Source organism: Mytilus galloprovincialis, chromosome 6, assembly GCF_965363235.1.
Source record: "Mytilus galloprovincialis chromosome 6, xbMytGall1.hap1.1, whole genome shotgun sequence".
Taxonomy (NCBI): domain Eukaryota; kingdom Metazoa; phylum Mollusca; class Bivalvia; order Mytilida; family Mytilidae; genus Mytilus; species Mytilus galloprovincialis.
This window is the reverse complement of record NC_134843.1, coordinates 95,724,070-95,752,065: the sequence shown is the minus strand read 5'-3', so window position 1 is coordinate 95,752,065 and position 27,996 is coordinate 95,724,070. Positions and strand designations below refer to the sequence as shown.

At 31.5% G+C, this 27,996-nt stretch overlaps 1 protein-coding gene across 1 annotated transcript; it reads right to left on the bottom strand.

Annotated features, from left to right (window-relative positions):
* On the bottom strand, positions 1-27,119 carry LOC143080809 (23 kDa integral membrane protein-like). The gene is made up of 7 exons (XM_076256866.1): positions 26,940-27,119; positions 26,319-26,546; positions 16,695-16,769; positions 12,500-12,607; positions 4,236-4,412; positions 2,930-3,013; positions 1-1,359 (listed from the first exon to the last, which is right to left on the bottom strand). Exons 1-7 carry the CDS (start codon positions 27,009-27,011, stop codon positions 1,297-1,299), a joined length of 807 nt encoding a protein of 268 aa, XP_076112981.1. The 5' UTR covers positions 27,012-27,119; the 3' UTR covers positions 1-1,296.
* Positions 27,120-27,996: the final 877 nt, after the last annotated feature.

Genomic DNA, 27,996 nt, shown 5'->3' with positions numbered 1-27,996 from the left:
AATGTTTATTCAGGTGCTTACGTGTCCAGTAAAAATCATGGTGATTGCATTATTAATTATCTAACTAAAAACAATCATGTTCATGAATACATTAATTTACGCAAGTGTAACATTTTATTCAAAATATGAACAATACAAATTTAAAGCTTATATATAATTAACAAGAAACATATCATGCTTTCTGCTTTCACGTCAGAAATTGATAATACAAGATCTCCGACGTAATACTTATGGTCCTTTTGGGAAATGATTTACCTTGATGGTTGACTAATTAGTTTTGTCACTTACCAAGAACGAAAAAGAAAACTTTGTTTAGATATTTATACCTTGATACTATACACACTAATGAGATTTTGTTTTCGAACGTCGTCCTAATAGCATAAATATCAAAAGGATTCCGCTTATAATAAATTAACGAACTCGAAAACGGCAGGACAAGAAATAAAATAGGTGACTCTTTTCACACAGTTCAGATCTCATCATAGAAGGAGAATGACATTGGAATTAACATTGTACTTGATTAGCTTGTAAAGCAGGAAGAAGTAGTTGCAGCGTCTATTACCATTTTACTTTTGATTCCCGGTTTCAATCGGTGCATATTTGATACAAAATCAATTAAATACAATAATTTGCATATCTTCCTAGGTTTTGATCTCATTTATTCCTGTACCATCTAATTGAAAAATATTGATGTTGTTTTTTTTCTATCCAACGTTTTTGGTCAAAGTCGACAAAGGAATACATATATTTCTTTTAAAAAGTAAGAAAAAACATTAAGAATTGATAATAGTACATAGCTTTTAAGGTATCCATAATATATCGGAGATAATAGCATTAGCATGACAGTGTTTAGGTAATCTCCTTCATATTTCAGTACAGTTCTTCTTATTTCAATATAATTACCATACTAATGTTGAAAAAGAGAATGCAAAACTTTACAAATCCAATGCGCTAGAAGAAAATTAAATTTCATCAGGAACGCTCAAAGCTGAATATTTGAAAGTCAAATATATATAAGAACCGCAGCAGCCGAAAAGCTACACGACAAAAACAAAATGTAGTCACATCAATCTACGGTCAGCTTAGCATAAGATATTTGAAACCTTAGTTTCATAAAAATATTTATTTATTAACAGTCAATTTAATAATTTTTTCTGATAAATCATAATATTATTCCCATGTTCAGGTAATTAACTATAACATATACTTCGACTGCCAACGAATTTAATTAAACCATACTACAATCTGTAATGAAAGGGTCACTTCATAAAGGAGCTGTAATGCAGGTTAGTTTTGTCACGTTGGACGAATTTTATTTCTTGTCCTAGCTATCACGATGGCAGCAACTAGTGTAAATATCTGTAATAAATATTTATAATTGTACAAAAATGACATGACATTCAATGGTCAGGTACAAAAGTTCAGTTCAGTTAGATTAAAGTTTTTTGTTCTAAATGTACAATCATTAAATACGATTTCTCCTCAGAGATATGTTAATCAAATAATGCATTGCTCCGCCCAATACAGATATATAAAGAGATAACATAGATAAACTCTTGTCCTGCACTATTTTGCAAAAATACACCATCTTCGTTATATTGCAAGTACATGAATATGTACATAAATGTTAAAGATATGTATCAGCCTATTTAAACAAAAAGCCATGTTTTATCTTTTTTTATTCATTTTTTCGAATAACTGCATGTGATGTAAAATGACAATTAACGTGCTAACCCACCAAAACTATGGAAGATTTTAAGAGGTCGAAAACCGATAACGGTATTAAATTACAGAACCTGCATGGTCAATATTTGAATTAGTGTTGATGCAAAGGGCATACGATACAGTTACAGGGGAGGTTATGACCTTGCTTACGAAAAATGTTATTTTTGCGACGTTAAACTATGACTGGAAAATATGCATTTTTCTACTCAATGATTTAAACTGATTTTAATTGAAAACTACATGGACCCTTGTTTTGGGAAAGGCGTTGGGTTTGATTACATATGCAGATTATTTGTACCAATTTTAATAAAAAGTCAACATTGATTTTTTTTTAAATTTAACTCAATTAAATATACCGCAAAAAATGCCGTTTTTTTTTCTTCTAAAATCCCGAAACTTTGCTAAAAACAATTCCATAGAATTGGTGTTCATATGAAGAGCATATTTATGTAAAAAAGATTTTCATAATGTTTCTTAAAAAAAGTTAGGTGTATCTATCCAATGGATAGAAATGAAGTTTTGGGTAAATGTCTAAAAATTCGACCCCTTTTGTTTCTTAAAGAAGCACATGAAGGTAAACTTTTAGATGAAAAATAGATTCAATGCAAATTTTCGTAAAAAATTCATCGTGAGATCGAAACTGTATCATATGACCTTAAAGAATAAATTAACTCATCATAGATACCAGGACTAAATTTAGTATATACGCCAGACGCGCGTTTCGTCTACAAAAGACTCATCAGTGACGCTCGAATCCAAAAAAGTTAAAAAGGCCAAATAAAGTACGAAGTTGAAAAGCATGGAGAACCAAAATTCCTAACAGTTTTGCCAAATACTGCTAAGGTAATCTATGCCTGAGGTAGAAAAGTCTTAGTATTTCAAAAAATTAAAAAAATTGTGAAAAGTTAATTTATAAATATAACCATACCAATGACAATTCATGTCGGCACAAAAAGTGCTGCCTACTGGGCTTGTGATACCCTCGGGGAAATAAATCTCCACCAGCAGTGGCATCGACCCAGTGGTTGTAAATAAACTCATCATAGATACCAGGACTAAATTTAGTATGCACGCCAGACGCGCGTTTCGTCTACAAAAAAGTCATCAGTGACTCTCGAATCCTAAAGAATAGATTAATTCAACAACTTTTGATTTTGTTATAGATAGAACTAAACAGCTGTATCAGTATATTAATGAGACCAACCTGCAGTGTAGCAATCGCAGCCGAAATGCCTATTATATAATCGTTGTATTGTAATATTAAGTCCAGGATAGATTCATAACAGCCCTAGAAAAAACATAAACAGCCATATAAAATAATGGAAATTCTACATTTATTCCTAAAAGTTTAGTCCGTTGCTATGTGTGTTACATTTGAATGTTGTGTCGTTGTTCTCCTCTTATATTTAATGCGTTTCCCTCAGTTTTAGTTTGTTTTCCCCGATTTTGTTTTTTGTCCATAGAATTACGATTTTTGAACAGCGGTATACTACTGTTGCCTTTATTAATCAATTCAAACACAGTCGGCATGTTTATCATTGATATGCTTTTTAAGATTGATATCACTGCTGGTGTATTTATCCTCGAACTTTTATTTTAAAAGCATTATAGTTAGTTTTTTGAAAATCAGATATGTTCGAATTAATCCGCTAAAATTACGAGAAAAAAAGATAAAATGTTCTGAATCATTTAACATGTTTAACACCTCTAATTAGTATGATTTCATTTGTGCCAAATACTTTCGAAAAAAACGGTTCTTTTCACATTCAGCAAAAGATTTGCTGTCACACGAGTCTGTTAATGACCATACTGCTTTCCTGTCGAAGTGTTTAAATTCAAGCAAAAGTTAAAAAAAAAAGAAAAAAACTATCATTACTATAACATTTTAACCGCAACGGTTTTAAATATGCCCGCCACGATTATTGATGGTTGAATCTTCGATCACCGACCAGATAAAACACTTTGGTTACTTTTTTGTATTAGCTCAATGTTTGCTGAGCACGCGGAATTTAGCAGTAAGAACAAATACTGGTCGCGACCAAGATGATATGTACAATGTAACCTTTGGAATTTGCACCTGCTTATTCTGATCAGTGAATCGTTTTAGTGCTCAGTGGGCTTCATATCATATTAACATTTTTTCCCTTGACTATGCAATTACTTCTTCGTAATTTACCACTGAACAGCAAACAGACTTCAATCATCATCATCAACATATTTACCTGTTAAAACTCCTTATGTGTCATGCTTTCAGATTGGCACAAAAGCAGTTCATGTTGTTTTTCGAATTATGTAAGGTAAGTTATCCAAACAATATCAACGTTTTTCATATGATATAATATAAATTTCAAAACTTAAAATGTCCCAAGATAAAGGTGACGATTTCAACTGTATCAACTCCATTCTAATCGTAGATACCTTTTTGTATTAATTTTAATCAAACAAAAACAAAAATACAAGCTAAATGCAGTGCAATTAAAAAAGAAACAATCAAAAGTAATTGTCCGTACCTTGTGTGCATGAGAGTTTCCTGTTGTTGGTTTGTTGGGACATGAAGGATCAGTGGGACCACTTTGGTCAGGAAAATTTCCTGTTACAATACAGCACGTGTCTGGTATTTTCTTTGTTGAATTCCATTTCTTAGCAGACGACAAGTCAGTAGAGTTATACACACCACAGCAATGAAACTGTCAAGAATAATTGAAAAAGATTAATAAATGATTTCCAAAAAATCATTGTCTTCACAGATGAGGTAGAAATTATGCAAATTCATGTAGTTTGTAGAGAAGCTTCTATGTGTTTCTTTGATTACATCTTCTGTTATGTATAAATATGTTGTTGGTTGCAAATTTCATCATAGGAATAACATTAAAGATTTAAAAGTCATCATAAGGTATTGACCCCGGGTATTGACGCACAAATAAAATAGAGGCTTCAAGGACCCTGTGTCGCTCACCTGATATTTTTATTTACAATTGATGCATGAAATAATGCAACCGTTACACGTTTGCTTAAGTTTCAGAGATACTAGAACACACCCGTATATCGCGGGTCCATGACTGAAATAAAGTATATAACTATGCGCAAGCCTTATTTCAGTATTAGTATTGTCATCTGATAAAGTCATGCTGATTATAAGATACAGTTTTCTCTGCTTTCAAATCTTTCTGTTTGAACCCGTCGAACTGGAACTTATCAATTATTGATAATATTAATTATTTAGAAAACAAAAGGTCCTGGAATGGAGTATTTTTTAATCAACAGCATTGTCCTATATTAGTTATAAATATTGAATTTTTTGATTCGCTGTTTTACGTCATGCCCGCTAACAAATTGTAAACTGTACCTATACGCCTTATTTTAGTCCAGATTTTTAGTATTCGTATTGTTATCTTAGAAAGTCTAACTGATTAAAATACTACAATAGGTAACAATTCGACAATTAAGTAGTATCAACCCTGTGATTATTACCCGTGTAATACAATATAGCATATTTATCCTGAATACACCGTTTGGTGGTGCGCCTGTCAGATGCGGAACGTACAGATCAGGTAATCGGTAACAGGTGAATATACTATTGGTATCGGTATCGGACTCGACCCGGAACTTCTTAATTATTGGCAATAATAATTACGTGGGAAACAAAAGGGCCTGGAGTGGTGTAATTTTTAATCTACACCTTTGTACTATATTAGTTATATATAAAGTTGAATTTTTTTATTCGTCGTTTTTACGTGATGACGGCTGACAAATTGGACCTCGTAATTTTAGTATTATAGATAAGTGAAAGACTACATTTCCCCCCTATGTTCTTTTTTTAACCATGTCTGCCATGTTGGTTGACAGGCAGGGTCATCAGACACATTTTTTTTTAACTAGATACATCATACCATAATGCTGATTGTGACCAAATTTGGTTCAATTTGTCTCAGTTGTTTCAGGAGAAGGCTTTTGTAAAAGATTACAAAAATTTACAAAAAAATGTTAAATTTTACTTTAAAGGCAATAACTTCTTAAGGGGTCAATTGATAATTTTGGTTATGTTGACTTATTTCTAAATCTTACTTTGCTGAACATTATTGCTCTTCACAGTTGATCTCTATCTATAATAATATTCAAAATAATAACCAAAAACGGCAAAATTTTCCTAAAATTACTAGTTCAGGGGCAGAAACCAAACAAAGCTTGTCTGATTCGTCTGAAAATGTCAGGACAGATAGATCATTTCCTGATGAACATTTTTACCGTGACAATTTTGCTTTAAATGATTTATTTTCAGAGAAACAAGCCAAAAACTGCATTTTATCCAAACGTTCTATTTTAAGCCATGGTGGCCATGTTGGTTTTCTGGCCGGGTCATCGGACACATTTTCAAGATTATATACCCTAATAATGATTGTGACTAGGTTTGGATAAATTTGTCTTGGTAGTTTCAGAGGAGAAGATTTTGTAAGATTATAAAAATTTACAAAAATTTGTTAAAAATTATCATAAAGGACAATAACTCCTTAAGGGGTCAATTGACCGTTTTGGTCAGGATAACTTATTTGTAGATCCTGTTTTGCTGAACATTATTGCAGTTTACAATTTATATCTATCTATAATAATATTACAGATAAAAACTAAAAACTGCAAAATTTTCTTAAAATTACCAATTCAGGAGCAGCAACCCAACAAAGTATTGTCCGATTTGTCTAAACATTTCAGGACAGATATATCCTGACCTGATAAACAATTTAATGCGTGTCAGATTTGCTCTAAATGCTTTGGGTTCAGAGATATAAGCCAAACTCTACATGTTATCCTTGTGTTCTATTTTTAGCCATGGCGGCCATCTTGGTTGGTTGGTAGGGTCGTCGGACACATTTTTGAAATAAGAAACCCTTATGATGATTGTGGCCATTATTGGTTATATTTAGTCCAGTAGTTTCAGAGGAGAAGATTTTTGTAACAGTTAACGACGGACGACAGACGACAGACGACGGACACCAAGTGATGAGAAAAGCTCACTTGACCCTTTGTGCCAGTTGAGATGATAAAAAAATCCTTTATTGGGTCTAACATGTTTAACCCCGTCACATTATTTATGTATGTGCCTGTCCCAAGTCAGTAGCCTGTAATTCAGTGGTTGTCTTTGTTTATGTGTTATATATTTGTTTTTCGTTCATTTTTTATATAAACTAGAACACACCCGTATATCGCGGGTCCATGACTGAATTAAAGTATATAACTATGCGCAAGCCTTATTTTAATATTAGTATTGTCATCTGATAAAGTCATGCTGATTATAAGATACAGTTTTCTCTGTTTTCAAATCTTTCTGTTTGAACCCGTCGAACTGGAACTTATCAATTATTGATAATATTAATTATTTGGAAAACAAAAGGTCCTGGAATGGAGTATTTTTTTAATCAACAGCATTGTCCTATATTAGTTATAAATATTGAATTTTTTGATTCGCTGTTTTACGTCATGCCCGCTAACAAATTGAAAACTGTACCTATACGCCTTATTTTAGTCCAGATTTTTAGTATTCGTATTGTTATCTTAGAAAGTCTAACTGATTAAAATACTACAATAGGTAACAATTCGACAATTAAATAGTATCAACCCTGTGATTATGACCCGTGTAATACTATATAGCATATTAATCCTGAATACACCGTTTGGTGGTGCGCCTGTCAGATGCGGAACGTACAGATGAGGTAATCGGTAACAGGTGAATATACTATTGGTATCGGTATCGGACTCGACCCGGAACTTCTTAATTATTGGCAATAATAATTACGTGGAAAACAAAAGGGCCTGGAGTGGTGTAATTTTTAATCTACACCTTTGTACTATATTAGTTATATATAAAGTTGAATTTTTTTATTCGTCGTTTTTACGTGATGACGGCTGACAAATTGGACCTCGTAATTTTAGTATTATAGATAAGTGAAAGACTACATTTCCCCCCTATGTTCTTTTTTTAGCCATGTCTGCCATGTTGGTTGACAGGCAGGGTCATCAGACACATTTTTTTAAACTAGATACATCATACCATAATGCTGATTGTGACCAAATTTGGTTCAATTTGTCTCAGTTGTTTCAGGAGAAGGCTTTTGTAAAAGATTACAAAAATTTACAAAAAAATGTTAAATTTTACTTTAAAGGCAATAACTTCTTAAGGGGTCAATTGATAATTTTGGTTATGTTGACTTATTTCTTAATCTTACTTTGCTGAACATTATTGCTCTTTACAGTTGATCTCTATCTATAATAATATTCAAAATAATAACCAAAAACGGCAAAATTTTCCTAAAATTACTAGTTCAGGGGCAGAAACCAAACAAAGCTTGTCTGATTCGTCTGAAAATGTCAGGACAGATAGATCATTTCCTGATGAACATTTTTACCGTGACAATTTTGCTTTAAATGATTTATTTTCAGAGAAACAAGCCAAAAACTGCATTTAATCCAAACGTTCTATTTTAAGCCATGGTGGCCATGTTGGTTTTCTGGCCGGGTCATCGGACACATTTTCAAGATTATATACCCTAATAATGATTGTGACTAGGTTTGGATAAATTTGTCTTGGTAGTTTCAGAGGAGAAGATTTTGTAAGATTACAAAAATTTACAAAAATTTGTCAAAAATTATCATAAAGGACAATAACTCCTTAAGGGGTCAATTGACCGTTTTGGTCAGGATAACTTATTTGTAGATCCTGTTTTGCTGAACATTATTGCAGTTTACAATTTATATCTATCTATAATAATATTACAGATAAAAACTAAAAACTGCAAAATTTTCTTAAAATTACCAATTCAGGAGCAGCAACTCAACAAAGTATTGTCCGATTTGTCTAAACATTTCAGGACAGATATATCCTGACCTGATAAACAATTTAATGCGTGTCAGATTTGCTCTAAATGCTTTGGGTTCAGAGATATAAGCCAAACTCTACATGTTATCCTTGTGTTCTATTTTTAGCCATGGCGGCCATCTTGGTTGGTTGGTAGGGTCGTCGGACACATTTTTGAAATAAGAAACCCTTATGATGATTGTGGCCATTATTGGTTATATTTAGTCCAGTAGTTTCAGAGGAGAAGATTTTTGTAACAGTTAACGACGGACGACAGACGACAGACGACGGACACCAAGTGATGAGAAAAGCTCACTTGACCCTTTGTGCCAGGTGAGCTGATAAAAAAATCCTTTATTGGGTCTAACATGTTTAACCCCGTCACATTATTTATGTATGTGCCTGTCCCAAGTCAGTAGCCTGTAATTCAGTGGTTGTCTTTGTTTATGTGTTATATATTTGTTTTTCGTTCATTTTTTATATAAACTAGAACACACCCGTATATCGCGGGTCCATGACTGAATTAAAGTATATAACTATGCGCAAGCCTTATTTTAGTATTAGTATTGTCATCTGATAAAGTCATGCTGATTATAAGATACAGTTTTCTCTGTTTTCAAATCTTTCTGTTTGAACCCGTCGAACTGGAACTTATCAATTATTGATAATATTAATTATTTGGAAAACAAAAGGTCCTGGAATGGAGTATTTTTTAATCAACAGCATTGTCCTATATTAATTATAAATATTGAATTTTTTGATTCGCTGTTTTACGTCATGCCCGCTAACAAATTGAAAACTGTACCTATACGTCTTATTTTAGTCCAGATTTTTAGTATTCGTATTGTTATCTTAGAAAGTCTAACTGATTAAAATACTACAAAAGGTAACAATTCGACAATTAAGTAGTATCAACCCTGTGATTATGACCCGTGTAATACTATATAGCATATTAATCCTGAATACACCGTTTGGTGGTGCGCCTGTCAGATGCGGAACGTACAGATGAGGTAATCGATAACAGGTGAATATACTATTGGTATCGGTATCGGACTCGACCCGGAACTTCTTAATTATTGGCAATATTAATTACGTGGAAAACAAAAGGGCCTGGAGTGGTGTAAGTTTTAATCTACACCTTTGTACTATATTAGTTATATATAAAGTTGAATTTTTTTTATTCGTCGTTTTTACGTGATGACGGCTGACAAATTGGACCTCGTAATTTTAGTATTATAGATAAGGCCGTTAGTTTTCTCGTTTGAATTGTTTTACATTGTCATATCGGGGCCTTTTAAATAGAAGACTATGTGGTATGGGTTTTGCTCATTGTTGAAGGCCGTACGTTGACCCAAAATTGTTAATGTCTGTGTCATTTTGGTATCTTGTGGACAGTTGTCTCATTGGCAATCATACCACATCTTCTTGTTTCTATTTAAAAATCATCTAACAAGTACTTTCTTATAGTTGTGACCTGTTATCTATTCCCTCTATGAATAGATATTTCTTATATCCCATCAAACGGAGTGTGGTATTGATAAGAGATTAAGAACCCTTGATTTCCAAGGCATTTCCTACATTGTGTCACGAAAGTGCGGTATTATTTTATGACTACTCGTAAGGGAAATGGCGACTGCTAAATATCATGAAGATCACTACGGACCATTGGCAAACGTAATCAGTGATTTCTTCCATCGAAACAAAACACTGGCATTTATCACCTAAAATGTCTTTATTGACAAAGTTGGTGTCATTCTGATGCGTAAAAAAAGGTTGGAGAAAGTAAAGATAACAAAAATACCGACCTTAGAGGAAAATCCCTTATCAAATTGCAAAACCAAAATCTCAAAAACATCAACCGAATGGAAAACATCTGTCATACATTGATTTGGTCTGTTTTACAATAGTATGGGTTCATGACACACTATTTTCAATATCGTGAGCGGAAATATATTTGAAATACAGCTTGCGAAATAGAAAATATTTTAGCAGACTTTTTGATAAGAGAAAGACGACTTAATCAATATTTTTTGAATTGAATAACTCAAGTTGATAACTAACGATATTCAAAAGTAAAATCTGAACTCCGAGGAAAATTCAAAACGGAAAGTCCCTAACCAAATGGCAAAATCAAAAGCTCAAACACATCACACGAATGGATAACAACTGTCATATTCCTGACTTGGTACAGGCATTTTCTTATGTAGACAATGGCGGATTGAAACTGGTTTTACAGCTAGCTAAACCTCTCACTTGTATGACAGTCACACCAGATTTGATTATATTGACAATGATGCGTGATCAAAACAGAGACATAATAGGTAACAACGTCAAAAAATAGGGATACAGCAGTGAACATTGTGTTATAATCTTTATCACGATAAAAAAAAAAAAAACCACACATTTTAAACAAAGAAGCTCAAAAAGGCACATATCATTGCTTTCTTATCTTTTTATTTATCTATATATGTTAAACCCACCATAAAGGATAGAAAGATTTTAGGTACTGGGACCGAATGAATAGATTCATATTGATTCTGACGTAGAATCGCGTGTATGCCTTACATCAGTTGATTTGAATCTAAAAACAATTCACACTCATTATGAAATATATGAACATGCATGATGAAGAAATCTTCTTGTTGTTTTTTTTTTGTAAATCAAATTAACATTCTAAACCTTAACCAAACTCATATTTGTAAGACAAAGGAAAAGCGCAGATCAAAATAAGATGTTAAAACTTCTGATTTTTCATCGGTGCATCCAACATGACAAATTGCAATGATGTGTCAAATATAAACAGCCATGTTTAAGGGGGCTCGCGGGTAAAAATCTTTTGTTTCTTATATAGGATACCGCTATATTTTTCTATAAATGAATTTTATCATATACTTAATAGAAAAATGAAATAATTAATGGGGTCACCGTTCATTTAAGCTCACAATCTGCATCCGAAAGAAGCATACATTTTTGTTAATGGCCTTTTTTTCTGTTGAACTGATAGGAGAAATAGAGGTAATATCGAAATAAAAAAAGAACTTAATTACAGAATTCGCTTAAATTTTACAATTATTTAGTTTATGAACAGCTTATATGAAAACAATAACAAAAAATATAGGTCACCGATGAATTAAAAAGATATTTTAATTTTAATACCAAACAAGAATGTGTCCATAGTACACGGATGCCCCACTCGCAATATCATTTTCTATGTTCAGTGGACCGTGAAAATTGGGGTTAAACCTTTAATTTGGAATTAAAATTAGAAAAATCATATCATAGGGAACATGTGTACTAAGTTTCAAGTTGATGTAACTTTAACTTCATCAAAAACTACCTTGACCAAAAACTTTAACCTGAACTTCGCACTATCATTTTCTATGTTCAGTGGACCACGAAATTGGGGTCAAAACATTAGAAAGATCATATCATGGGGAACATGTGTACTAAGTTTCAAGTTGATTGGACTTCAACATCTTCAAAAACTAACTTGACCAAAAACTTTAACCTGAAGCGAACGGACGCACAGACGGACGCACAGACGGACGGACGAACGAACGGAGGCACAGACCAGAAAACATAATGCCCCTCTACTATCGTAGGTGGGGCATAAAAATGACACTTTTGCACCAAAGGGAGATCATTTTGAGCTTTTTCAATGATATTAACATTTTAAAAGTTATTGGGGCCAAACCTAATGGATTTCTTTGGTTGATTTTTGTACCATATCTTTGTACCTCGAGCCTGCTTAATTGTTTAAACAGAATATACATTTTACTCTGTAAATATATGTACAAAAAAATGTAAAGTGAATAAAAATAAATATAGGTACGTTAAAGTTAATGTGATAATTTTGTAGACTCTATTATACTCAAAGGAAAAGATTTGATCAACATTTTGACAATGTACGGTAATGATAGTACATACCGTAACAAATGCATAGTTCCATGCCACAGATATCGGATCTGTTGCTGAGGATCCAGCATACTGGTCATTTATGGATATCTGTAAGGCACTTTTCAGTTGAGATTCAACCTTGATAAGGAAATAAAGATACATGTTTTAGAAAATTGTTTAAAAATTAATTAATTGTCGCAGAGCGTACAAACATACAGCATAACACGGTCTACACTAATGAGTTTTAAAATATGCCCATTCATTTACCCCTAAGTGAAACTAGTAACGTAGTGTTCCATGTTGCGTATACTTCCTAAACACTATGTAATCATAAATTTTAGGAAATTTTTATGTCTGGTGAGGACGTTTTCAGTATTTCGGATTCTAGTAATTCAATATTTTAAGAAACAATGAAAAGTAAAATAACAAGAATACCAAACTAGGAATATTTTAACCGGAAAATCCTGAAGCAAATGGCAAAATCAAAAGCTCAAACACATCAGGCGAATAGTTAACAACTGTCATTTTCCTGCCTTGGTACAACATGGTGGTAGATTAAACCTGATTTTATTGCTATTCTTATATAATAAGTTTACAAAAAGGAAAAAATCAATAATACTACATGTCAACAAAACACTGCTGACTACACTACTTGACTAGAGATACCGTAGAGTTGCAAAACGTCCTCCAGCAGTTTCATGAACACAGCGATTGTGTAGTATAATTTATTCCACACTTCGAGAGTTTCGTTTATAACAGACCTATCAGTAGCGCTAGAACAGGAAAACGGGCAAATCAAATCAAATCAAATCAATTGCGATATTGAGGAGCATTAAAACAGAAAATTCCGAAAATTTTGCTTACTAGCATATACAGAAACAGGTACAAGTTAAATGTAGATAGAAAAAGAAAAAGAAAAAATAAATAAATTTAGAAATAGATGAAAATATTACCGATCAAAAAAACAATCAAAACAAGTTAAAATTCAATATGGAGTAAAAATCAATGAGGCAACGATAAGATTTCTAGATAACACATCGTATGCTTTACTATTGTGATATATTCATAAGTTTTAATAAAATATAGCGTCTGTAGTTATCTGAATGAAAAATGTTATTTTTCTCAAAATTAAGGAAGTATATATATTTAAGGATAAAAAACTATTGATATCTACTTAACTTTTTGATTATCATATTTAAAAAGTTAGATATGATTAAGAGCTTTATTCGTACATTATTAAGGCATATATTGCCAGATATATATATATATATATATATATATATATATATATATATATATATATATATATATATATATATATATATATATATATATATATATATATATATATATATATATATATGTTTAAGGATGAATTTCAATACAATATGAAAATTCAGCTATCAATTGTAAAACTTATTAAAACAGTTTTAATAATATCAGCAAATTTTAGCGGGGTCGATAGATAACGCGTTGGTTTTCCTAGATGTTGCTTAATTGAACTGTAATTTATAAAAGAAATACATCATACACAGTGGTTTTGTTCGCTTCGGTATGTTGAACACTGTGTTGATTGCGAGGCTAATGAAGGTATACAGCGTCGATTTTAGAGAAGGTGCGTGTTGATTGGTCATTGTATGTTCTAGAGACAAAATAGTCATGTAAAACATTTTAGATCATTAAAATATTAAAGACTATTAAATGGACAGTAAGAACGTTAGCTATACACAGGTTAAAAACCCTGGAGAAATGTGTGCAGTTATATATTAGAAAACAATATAATTAAGAGTATGTTTTCTGGGTAGATGGCTCCTTGCAAATTCCCCATTTATCAACAGTAATGAAAGTTAGATAATAATGAGTTTACTTGTCACATGATCATTGTTTCTTGAAATGACTCAACATCCCGGGACCTTATGGTTCTGATCGACTAATGAGTTTTAACACTTGTATTTTTTTCCATCTGATGAGTTAATCCTTTTTCAACTGATTTTTATAGTTCGTTCTTATGTTGTACTGTTATGCCATTGTCCCAGGTTAGGGGAGGGTTGGGATCTGGCTAACATGTTTAACCCCGCCACATTATTTATGTACTGTGAAAGTACTTTTTTCGTGGGGTACCAATTTTCGTGGTTTTCTTGGATGACTTTATCCACGAATTTAAGTGTCCAACGAAATGAAACAGCCATTGTCCAAATCAAGGCATTGAAAGATCCCCATCGGTAGGTTTGATTACTGATATGATCTAGAGAATATATTGAATAATGCCAAATCTGAGAATACTTTAATATCAGTCACTGAACTAGAACCGCATGCATGATTATACCCATTTAATCTTTAATAACCTAAACTGTACAGTTTTTGATCTTTCGATTCTCATAAAAAATATATTTGATCGATGCTAGTCAGATTTCCGGTTTTGAAATGCTAGTAGATAAAGTGTTTATTATATATCCTCATAGTTCTCGTGCATATGGGAAATAATATTATTTCATGCTGGGCTTGATTTTGAATTGTTTGGCAATTCAAGATACGTTTATAGCATTTGTTTATGTTACTGTTTTCTTTAGATGACATGTTTATTGCCTAATTAACACCGTTGATGGTCTTTAATCTGTTGAACACTTTATCATGGGTTAATTAGTGTTATCACTACGATTTACACGGGTCAAAGTTTAATTTTGAACATGTAAAAATTGCTCAAACCACGAAAATGATACCCACGAATTAAAGTACTTTCAGAGTATGTGCCTGTCCCAAGTCAGGAGCCTGTAATTCAATGGTTGTCGTTTGTTTGTGTGTTACATATTTGTTTTTCGTTATTTTTTTTTTATATAAATAAGGCCGTTAGTTTTCTCGTTTGAATTGTTTTACATTGTTGTAATGTTTGTGTCATTTTGGTCTCTTGTGGACAGTTGTCTCATTGGCAATCATACCACATCTTCTTTTTTATATTTAATGTCACTTTGGTACCTTACATCTCTGTGTTAAAGTTTGGTATAGCCCATACGGCAAAACATTTAGAGGAGGCATCATTATTCGTTCATAAATGTAGGCAACAGTAGTCAACCTACTTTCCTGCATCATACATCAAGTAAGTAGATATAAATCAAACTGAGGGAATAACATAAAATCCAAATTAAATGACGGTTGCATCGGCGTATAGGGTAGGAACATGTATATCCTACAATTTATCTATCATCCACCTTGAGAAGCCACACTCAATCACAATGACACTATCGGACATCTAAAGATCTAAGACCGCGAAAACATGTCTCTAGTGAGTTTATTCACACGTCAGGCAACCAGTCCATGATGGTAACGGTAAAAGTTATAATGTTCCAATTGTCATAACTACTATCCAGACCCTTTTTCGCAGAATATGGCCTACCGAATTTGACTTACATGAGCAATACGACGACTACCACATGCGGAGCAGAATCCGCAACTGAGATCACACCCAGGTTTTGATTATGTTGCTCAGTTTTTTGTTTTGTTTGTTGTCTTTAATGTCTTTTGAACAGCGATATACCACTCTTGTCTTTATGTATTCTTTACTATTCTTTGTCTGGTTTTTTTTCTTATTTGAAATGGTTATTGAGTGACAAGACATTTAAAATATTTCTGTCAGTGAATTTAAAAAACTTTTCTGGTTGTTTTTCTTTTATTCTGTTAGAAAGTTTTGTATGAATTCTGATTCATATGAGTACAAAAACGAGTCTACCAGTAAGGGTGCACAATAAGTAACGAGCTTATGTAAATTTGAGATATCGATCTACCAAACTCAAAAAATATGTTGTCAAATTAAAAGTCACGCACTTTGATGTTTTAGATGTATTTGTTGTTGGAAACGGTATGATTCTTCTCAAAGGAAGATTTTTCATTACCTAAATCAAGGAATTTTTATCTGAGAATCCATTTTTTCGTGGAAAAGTCCTTTATAAGAAACTTTCAATTGAGCATGGTAGTAATATTAGTACAAAGCGCAGAAAAACGTTTTTGTAATAGCATAAAATTGTAAAGATTGTCATTGAAGATATCGGAGTAAGAATCCGAACCTCATACAGAGATTAGGACGATATTTCTATGACATAATCACAAAATAAGCTCAAACTGAAAGGTTCAGTAAACCAGTTGTTGCTTTGTTGACATTTTAAAACTTTGAAGATACAATTAAAGTTTTCTATTTTTAACAAAACACATATATAGAACAAATATAACTTACCCAATCCCATTTTAAAACACAGACAACAACTGACGCTATCTCAATAACTAAGATGACAACCATTGCTGCAACATACTAAAAATAAAAAAAACTTTGTTAAAGTATTATGAAATGATTATGTATAATATAGTTGGGATAACCTAAATGAAGAGCTTTTATGAGAACTCTAACAATTTATTTTAATTACAAGCTCTATACAGCCCTAGTGCTATGATATTGCAATATCAGAATGTTTAATCAACATTTGAAAGATGAAGTTTCTGCAGAATATCACGAAACAGCACTTCGAAGATACATAAATCACTAGTTGCATGTCTTACATTGCTATTGTGGATTTTTGTACTGAAATAACCGTTGATCAATGTTGACGCTATTTTAAGTTTAGTAGTTAAAACGAGTATCGTGCTTATTTGCTATTTGATAAAAAAAAATAAAAAAACAAAAAAAAAAACAAAAAAACAAACATTGTTGTCCATTAGATCTATGGCGAATTCTTTCATACTTTTTTTCCCTTTAATATGATATAGAAATTTTCGCATGTGTTGGTAAGTCTTAACGAATTCACTTTAAAAAAGTCAGTAGTACAATTATATTTGCTTATTTGGTTTTAATTGTAGGAATTCTTCAAAATAAAGGTCGATATTAATAGACCTAATTGTGTTTTCTTGTTTTGAGAATTTTGTGTCCCTGAAGTCTGGAAATTCGAGACAAAAATTAAAAAAAAAATATTTACAACTTGTCTAGAGTACTGCGAATTTTAGATTATTTCGTTATTTTTATTTATGACAATATTTTGTCCAATGCATGGCTATTTTGGTAAATTGTAAGCTTTTTGTCTCACTTTAAATCATTAATTTACTGAAAGAACGAATTAGAGTAAACAAAATATAACAAACAAAATTAGCAAGAAGAACTGCACGATGGTGCTTATAACATTTACAAATTTCTGTTCCACCTAAAGCACCCGTCATAATACTAATGTCAAGTTATCATTGGGTGATAAGTCGTTTGCACAATGATAATTCATGAACTAGAAAATTAAAAAGAAATTTGATTGCAATGTCTACTGAGAAACAGATATTTAGATGTAGCAAACCAATCCCTGATATCTTCACGAGTACTCTCCGTCACGAGATATGATTTCAGTTTTGACGTCAACAAACCGTGTTCCATGGTCAAATTGGTTGGAGATATGTACAAGAAATCGAACAATTGCTTCAACATGGAAATAAAGTTACCCTTTGAATTAAGATGAAATTCATTTTATGTACAAGGCCAACTTTGTGATACATCTTTCCAATATTGTGGCAGGATGTTGAACCTATGAAAATGAATTAAATTTTGCCTATATTTTCACTATTCATTAGTCGCAATCTCATAAGCAGGCGTATACTATTGCAGGATTCAAAAGATAAGCACCAATCCTATATAGAGTGTTTTAAAAGGATTTCTAGTTGATATTCTACTGCGTTTATTGTTACTGCGGTTTAAACTCGTCGAAGCAATAACACAATTAATTTTTGCGTGCATTGAAATTTTAACTAGCTGCAAAAGTAGTATATCGTCATTTGCATCTTAATGAAGTATTAGGATTGTGATTATACTTTAAGACTTAGAAGGATAATATGATCTGAAAACTTGTCAGTCTGGTTTAAGTAGAATATTTTGTTGCTTGTTGTATATATGATCTGGTAAATAACCGTGTACAGATAAACAAGATGCATTTTAAGTTGTTTTTAATCCGTATTACGTCATTGCCGATAACATTGACTGTATTCAATACGGTTAAGTGCATATGATTATCTGATGATTGTCATGTAATTAACTCTCGCTATTGGAAAAAAACAACCATAGATTTTTTAATGAAATGATGATCATTCTTGCTGTTTTGATTTTTTTTCACGTAGATGTCTCTATTAACAGTATCAATATATCAATGTTATCAACATTTTAATTATTGCTTTTTATGAATAGGTCCACAAGTTTAGAAATGATTTTTTCATAAACCTAATGGACCAAAACAACAACACTATTTCTGTACGGGGCGAATGACGTACACAGGAGATATCGAACCAGCTGGTCAGTTTAAATAGTCTTTGAAAACCAGAAACATTTAGTTATTATCTTGCGTTCAGTTATTATCCATTCGTTTGATGTGTTTGTCATTCGATATGAGGCCTTCCGTTTTGAATTTGATATCTTTGTTAATTTGAGGTTTCTTTTCAATCATGATTAAAATGTTGAGATTATCATTTTACTTATCAAAATAATTTCTAGTGTAAAATTTTTTTGGATACTAATAAATAAACGTCGTTCATCTTATGAAAGTACAATACACCTTGATTTCTTTTAAATAAATTCACATTTCACTCACAACATTATAGGAATACTTTAAAAGCATGTCGTCAACCGTTATACAGATAGAGGTAAACAGTTTAATTAGAAGCTTAGGTTCGAAGGTCATTAATGTCATTCCATTGACAGAAAGATGTTTGCTCAATTTTTTTGAATGATGCGTTAAATAAGATTTGTTTTTTGTATTCGTAGAACAGTATAAATTTCTAATTTACACAGACTTTTGGTGTTGGTTAAGGGTGTCCTTTTTATACTTTTTGGTGTTAGATACTAAAAATTTGGTAAAATATGTCAAAATTTCAGTTTTTAAAATTGAGGCAACAGAATTTATCAATGTTATAATCTCATAAAAGGATTAATAAGATGCAAACCACGGTAAAAGACAAAACCTGAGAGAATTGCACGTACTTCAAAAGTAGCGAAACCGAGAGCGGTGACAATGTAAACCTCTCCTTCTATAAATGTATCAATCAACAATATGTTTGAAAATACAACTAATTTATTGCCAGTGTCTTTGTTAGACATTTGTATAAAAAAAAATGATAAAATTCAAACTCTCTAATATAAAAACTCGAAATGCTTATGATTCTCTGTAAACTTTCTAATTGAATGCGTACGTGAATATTTAGAGAGAAAGAGAGTTTTGGTTTCGCATTTTTTTCTGAAATTTGTAAGTCATTTAACTAATTGCAAGTGAATGTTGAACTTACTTTATAAACTTATTGATCTTTTTAAACATTTTTTGCAGTTAAACAATATGTACTAAGTTTTTTATATAATGGATTGTAAAATCAGCAAATAGATCAGTGATCAATGAACTTTATCAATCATTTCATGTTACCGACGTTGGTACATACACATTAGTAAAAACGTATTATTACTAAACGGGATTGCCTGAATGACTTATCTATTTGTCAATTAAGCATTGTTTAAAACATTTTAAAACATAGATCTATAACATTTTATGGCCATTTTTATTTGTCGTTGTATCACATTTCTTTCACTCTATGGGAAAGGAAGCAACCATTTGCATAAAACTTTCATATACCGCTTTGACATTTCAAACATTTCCTCCATTAAAATGTTTGCTGTTTTCGTTTTGTTCCCGAGCTTTTAAGGTATTTCGATCATTCACTATAATTTTTTTTATTTGTCAAAGCTCGAGTAAACATGACATTAGTATCTTGATTTAAAAAAAAAAGAATTTTCAAAAGAAAATGGATATGCATTTATCATCCCAATCATCGCAGAACATTAACAGAAACATTTAGATACGTATCAGAATTGAGTAGTTCCGAAACAAGGGATACTATTACATTGTCCATAACAAACAGTTACTATATCCTAATCAAGCAGTGGGACCAACATAAATATTATTTTTACACCAAACGATTTGACTGTTTCTGCTTCAGTCTCATTTGGTGGCCTCACGTCATAAATATATGGTCAAATATATGAGCATACTCTAATTTGTTAAGAATTTTATAGACTAAATAAACGGCTTTGTACAGATTAAGGATTGATAATATATGGATACTTGAGAGTAAAAGTCTGCCTACATCTTTACGGTAAAGAAATTAAAGCTCGAATCACCTTTAGTTATGTCACTTTACGAGTCATTCTTCTTATATTAAAATAAGGACATGGAGTATGATTTCCGATGAGACAATTATCCATCAAAATGCAAGTGGATGTAAACACTTATAGACAACTGTAAGGGCTTGAACATATAATTTCATACTTTTTTCCCTTTAGTACCGTTCGTTACATGTATTTGTACTGTTCGTTGTGCCAATGCTGATTTATATAGAAGATATATGTATGAAAAAGCCTGACAAATTTTCAAAGCTTTTTTTTTTAAGTTGTTTTCTTGGATATTCTACTCCAGTATGTTTTGATATGCATGGAGCACTAATAGCAAGCTCATCAAAAATATTTGTGTATGCATGATATGAACGTATACTACATTAAGACAGTATAGTTTGGTCGAGACGAAGTCCGATATGGTAGCATCCGCTCAATTGTGAATGTTTCGTTTTTATCATGATTTATTTTGTAATTTGAAATTTTCTTATGAAAAATAATTTTGCAAATTCAATTAAACTAACATTGCTACTCTGTCAGTCAATATTTACAATCAATGTTTTAATATTCAGATGTTTTTCAATTGCCTAAGCAATGATTCATAAAACAGCTATTTGTACGTTCGAATACGTAATTAAAGTACAACTTCCCTTATATTCTTTTTTTTTTTTAAATACAATTAGTTTTCGATGAATAATAGAAATTTGTGCAGAAAAAGGCAAATTGATTTAAGATAACACACTCACACATGCATTCTTGCTAAAGAAAGATTAAAAAGAATTCTAACTCTTGATCATACTTCTTTGCCTGTTCCAATATTCTTTTTATTATACCTTTTAATCAGATATTTTGGCTTTGAGTGTTCATGATGAGGGCATTAAAGCAAAAACACAATCTTTTCAACAATTCATAATGTTTTACTTAAACCAAATTAAATGTTTGGCATTGTTGCTGCTCTACATGTTCTGGAGGTCTTTTATAATGACAAAAGCAAGCTTATCAAATTGTATTTTATGCTATGTCACATATACGTCAATCGATGCAAAATATTAAATATTTTTTTCATCAGTATAAGTGGTATAAATAATAGAAGATCTGGTGAATACGTCAATGAGACCCAATCCCAATGACACAAATAACCAATAGACATATTTAAAAAACATATATATAAATAGGGTTGATTTTAAGATGCTTAATTGCTGTATATGACTCGTAAATGTATTTAACAATACTAAAATGACGGGTATATCTATTTGAGCAAGAAATTCTCACTAATCCAAAGCACCAGATTCCTCCCCAGTTTGTTGGTTGAGTTCATGTTAGTGAATCTTTAGTTTTCTGTGTACTGTTGATTGTTGGTTGAGGTCATGTTAGTGAATCTTTAGTTTTCTGTGTACTGTTGTTTGTTGGTTGAGGTCATGTTAGTGAATCTTTAGTTTTCTGTGTACTGTTGTTTGTTGGTTGAGGTCATGTTAGTGAATCTTTAGTTTTCTGTGTACTGTTGTTTGTTGGTTGAGTTCATGTTAGTGAATCTTTAGTTTTCTGTTGTTTGTCTTTTCTTCGTTTTTCATTTTGCTCGTGATGGTTTTTGTTACCATGACCTGTAATTGCTTACATCTACTTTATTTGGTCTCCGTTGGAACTCGTATTATTGGAAATCATACTAGATCTTCTTATTTATATGTTGCTACATACATTTAACTTATAATTGGCTTGTTACCGAATTTAGATTGATCAATAGACTAAAGGAAATTTCCTGATATTTCAAAAGAAAATTATATCAACATGTATGGATTATCAATAATTTGTCATTAAAAATTTATTCATGTTAAACTGTTTCACGTCTCTTGAAGATCAAATATCTCACTTGTCAACAAACCAATTTTATAAAGTCTATATAATTACATTTTAATCAAATACACTGCTTAGGAACAAAGATCATGTATCTACATTATTATGGAAAATCTATTTTAAATATATCTCGAAAACGTTTATATTAAATTTTTTGTGATTATCGGATCAAGGATTTTCGATCAGTCGGATAGTTGCCAAATGCTACTAGTTCCTATGGTGAAAGCGAATTCATAAATGAGAAATTTGTAAATAAATTTAAACACAAATTGGGTATTGATAAAAAGCTCAATTTTTAACCAGTTAAGAGGCATATGTTTCGAGCGGTCAAAATCGAATTTTACCCCAAAAAAATCCATGTTCATGAAATGTCAGTAAGATTTCTTTGTATCACTGAATCTGTCAAATGTTTAATAGATTTTCTTAATCTTGTTTCCTTCCAAACCTTCCCAATCTGCTTCCCCGTAGTCGCGATATAAGTGGAAAATGACTATTTTTTTTAACATTATAACACTAAAACCTGCATTTACACTAATCAAATCAAGACACATGTATCACGCATGCGCTATTCAAATTAAGATCTCCAATCTAGGTTATTTAAAGATGTTGCACAAGAATAAAACAGGACAGTAGTTATGAAAACTGTCGTCATAAAGCGCGTTTGTTTGTCCCATACATGACCTTGATTAGCTTGTTACATATATATTAGTTTATATGGTACAATAGGTATCAAAGGTACCAGGCTTATGATTTGATATGACAGACGCGCGTTTCGTCTACATATGACTCATCTAATCAAAATAATAAGAAAGCTAAACAAGTTTAAAGTTGATGAGCATTGAGGAACTAAAATTCCAAAAAAGTTGTGCCAAATACGATTAAAGTACTCTGTGTCTGGGATAAGAAAATCCTTAATATTTTGAATAATTCATACTTTTGCAAATAGTTAATTTATAAAAATGACAATATAATTGATATTCATGTCAACACCGAAGTGCTCACTTCTGGGCTGAAGATACCCTCGGGGACGAAACGTCCACCAGCAGTGGCCTCGACCCAGTGGAAAAATATCAAAATTTACCCTCATAAATTGTAGCATCCGCTTTTCATTGCTTATTTGCAAATTAAGCTTACTGATTATGACATATATTTGCATATGTATGTTATCAGACTCTTCCATAGATTTTATATCCAGTAGTAAAAATGGTAAAATATTATTTCTTTTTAATGTCTCCTTGGCAACAATCTGCATTTATTTGTTATAAAATATTGCAAAAAAGGTAAAGGTGTCATATATTTCCCCAATATTTGGCCAGAAGAATTTCAATCTTTTGAAGTAAAACCTTTTCTCAAACTGTTTACATATATCTATCAAGAAATCCAATAAAAATCATATGTCTTTCATCTCATTTTGTTTTGTAAAATTGCGTCAACAAAAGTGTTTGTAAACATTGCATTAAATCTGGCAAAAATGCGAAACCAAACTCCCTACTAGGTATTGGTACCTAAATAGTTATCAAAGGTACCAGGCTTATAATTTGAAACGACAGACACGCTTTTCGTCTACAAATGACTCATCAGTGACTCTCCGATCAACATTGTTAGAAAGTCAAACAAGTATAAAGTTGAAAAACATACAGGACCCACAATTCCAAAAAGTTATGCCAAATACGGCTAAGGTAATATATATCTGGGATAAGAAAATCCTTAGTGTTCTGAATAATTCATACTTTTGCAAACAGTTAAGTTATACAAATTAAAAGTATCATATAATTGATATTTATGTCAACACCAAAGTGCTAACTACTGCGTTGATGATACTCTCGGGGACTAAACGTCCACCAGCAGTGGCCTCGATCAATTAGTGTAAATAGTTATCAATGGTACCCGGTTTATAAGTTGATATGTCAGACGCTCGTTTCGTCTACATAAGACTCGTGACGCGGTGATAAAATAGTTAGAAATCAAGTATGACGTTAAAGAGCATTGAGGACCCAAAATTCCAAAAAGCTGTGCAAAATACGGCTAAGGTACTCTATGCCTGGGATAAGAAAATCCTAAATATTTCGAATGATTCATACATTTGCAAACACTTAATTCATACAAATGACCATATAATTGCTATTCATGTCATAACCGAAGTGCTGACTACTGGGCTGGAGATACCCTCGGAGTAGAAATAGTTATCAAAGGTACCAAAAAGTAGTGCCAAATACGGATAAGGTAGTCTATGCCTGGTAAAATTCTACAAACAGTGACATCGTCTCAGTGGTGTAAATAGTAACCAAAGGTACCAGATACAAAAAAATGCTCCACCAATTTCAATATATTAGAATGTAAAACATAGATGTCTTTCCTTTAAGAATGCAGACATACAATACGTGAATTCTGATTCTGTTGATGTAGTATTTTTAAATACACAGTAAATTATTCATTTTGATTACGTTTGATGACACATAGGGATAACAAAAATCGGAAAACCTCAAATTGAAGGTAAGACAGACCATGAATATGACAAAAGTAATCAACGACAAAGTCACAAGCATTGACAATATGTCTAAACTTTGTTCACATCCGGAATCCGTTGGTTAAGTTACTGATAAATATAAACGAAATATGTCTTTAGATGTCTATTATGGTCTAATTTTGTTTTGAATGTTGTTGTTTGGTTATTTCCGTAATATCTAAAGTTGAGCTGTTTGTTGTTGAATATTTAATGTACCTTCTGAAACTTCATGAACAATTGTAATCCTTGTCCACCGCTTTTTTGTCAATTAATTGTATATTTTTTACAACCCACGTTTTAATGACATTAAATTTCTTTCTGTTTAACTTGAATAATTATTAAAAACTATAAAGAAACATCAATGCCATGGTAAAGAAACAAAAACATAATTATAACAGAGAAGTGTCATTTTTTTTAACCTCTATTAGATCCTTTCTAATATCAATAAGCCTCAGAAAAAGTTGTTGATACGTACGTGGCATCAACCCAACATAACAAAAAACCTAAATTGCATTGTCATGTTAACGTACGGTTATCAACACTTAACTGTTGACTTAACAATTTGTCAATTTAAATCGCACCGAGTCTAGGAAAATAAAAAAAAACATAGACTGACTTATTAATAAAATCTGACACCTGTTAAGGTATTTCCTCTGACAAAATTCCAGACGATAAAAGTTGTTCAGAATATGATATTGATTATATAGGAAATACAGATTATATAATATCGTAATAAAAATTAGTTGCTCACATCCAAGTCACTAGGTCATACAACATCGTTTTGTTTTTGTTTTTTTGTTTTTATAAATCACAGTTACTCAAAGTAAGTTCAAATTACATGTACCAAACCAACTGATAACTCTAAAATCGACGATGGTGCTATGCAATGAAATCCGCACAGTGAAGTCATAAATTGTATAGGAAAGTACAATCGGTCTTGGATAAGGTTATTCAGAAGTTCAAACATAAAAAATAAAGGATGGTAGACACGTTATAGTAGTATAGATTACAGATCGGTACTAAATAGTTTGCGTGCAACGTAAATTTCTTGGACTTGTGAAAACAATTGAAGCAATTCCCACGTGAGCGATTTATGATTTTATCTTTCAAGTACATTCTATATATAAAGCATAACATGACTAAAAGACGTTTATTGATATTTAGGCGTTTGTCTGTGTTTTTAAGGATTTTTATCTTAAAATATATATTTCATGTTTTAATAAACGCCAAATAATAAGATTTTATACACCCCAAACAACAACAGAATCAATTTGGATAGCCAAAAAAAAAAATGCTGAGATAGATGAAAGTGCAACATACAAACTTACCGAATACAGCAAACATTTCTTATTGCAGCAGGCACCACAAGCTCCAACTGACGCTATTACGAGAATAAGGCTGCCTAAAACGGCAGCGGATATTGCTACATAGAGAAAAAAGGAACCAACAGATTCATTTCCACCTGCATCTCGAAATAAAGGTTCAATATAGCCTCCAAATATGTTACTTCCGGAGGCAACTACTATCCCGAATGCTGCTATAACAAATCCTATAGCCTAAAAACAAAAGATTACATTTAAATTAGTGAATTAATTAACATTTTGTTCTTCAAATACTTTAATTCTTAATCAAAATTTACAAAGTTAAAGTTGAACAATAAAGAAAAATCGTTTATTAAAGCAAATAGTAAAGTCAGTTTTCTTTGCTTTAGTCGCGATTAAATGAAAAGATTTCATGTCAGTTACAAGTTATTAAAAATGTTTAACAAATGCACGTTGGTTGATTTTTTTCTTTTGTTTCTTATTGCTTTTTGCACTTTCAAGAACGGCTTAATGTTATGCAGTTTTTTTTCAACTTAAGTTAACTTTTGAACAACTTTTTAACATTGAAAATTTAAAAAAATTTTGGAATCTTACCAATAGTTAAAAAATACATATAAGAAGACTTACAATAAATATGACGTTGATTGTAATAAGAATAATTTTTGATATCGTTTCGATGCTGCATTTTCCCATTTGCATTAATTTAGTGGTATCCTTCCATCGTAGATCTTTAAACAGCACATCAGCTACAGTGAAATTGACTCTCAGTAATCGATTAACACGTTCAGTTGAAAGGATGGATTTTATCCGTGGAATTGGAAATATGTTCAATTTTAAATGGCTGAGAGGAATATATTCTTTAATTTAGCTATTGATTAAATTGTCAGTATTATGTTAAAATCTATGTTCTGTTTGGTATGCTGTCTATTGCGTCATAGAATGTTATTGTACAATGGTGTCATAGTTTTAAAAAAGAAATCGTTTTTATTCTGAGAGTGACGTATAAAACAAACAATATTCCATACGGTAAAAAAGATCCAGCAGCGCTAACAAAACTATACCACTTTATAAGGATGTGTCAAACTAATTGAAAAGAATTGACATGCTATTTCTGACTGACATTTTAAAATTGATCTTTCCATATTTTTGTTATTTATTTAAAAATCATATTGGTACATTAAAAGTTTTAAAAAATGTTCTTTTTAAAATGTGCATATTTTCTGTTTCATTCTAAACTTATGCTGTTTTCTCTTTTTTATATTCCAGTGAATGAATGGTAGTCGTCATTTTGTGATAACGTGTGATAACTTTAATACTAGCGAAGTGAAAAGGCCAACAATAATTCATAGCTGCGGAGCAACAGTATATCTGAGTGATATTAAAAGTTAGTCTTCAAAAACTAATTATGAAAGTAAGATGAATAGTTAAAATACCTGAAAAATAAAGAAAACCACAAACAGGTTTGGACTGATCACAAAATCCTGATCTATGATGAATTTATTTTATTGAAAGATTGTTATATGATGTAATACAACATATAGTAAGACTGCTATCAAAAAGACGCATTCATCGCTCACAAAAAAAAAACAGCTTAAATTATAATAATGCCTGGTTTGTTTTCTTTTTGTCAAACCTAAATGAGAATATTTTACTTTCTTTATCCAATTTTTTTTTTTTTTCTAAA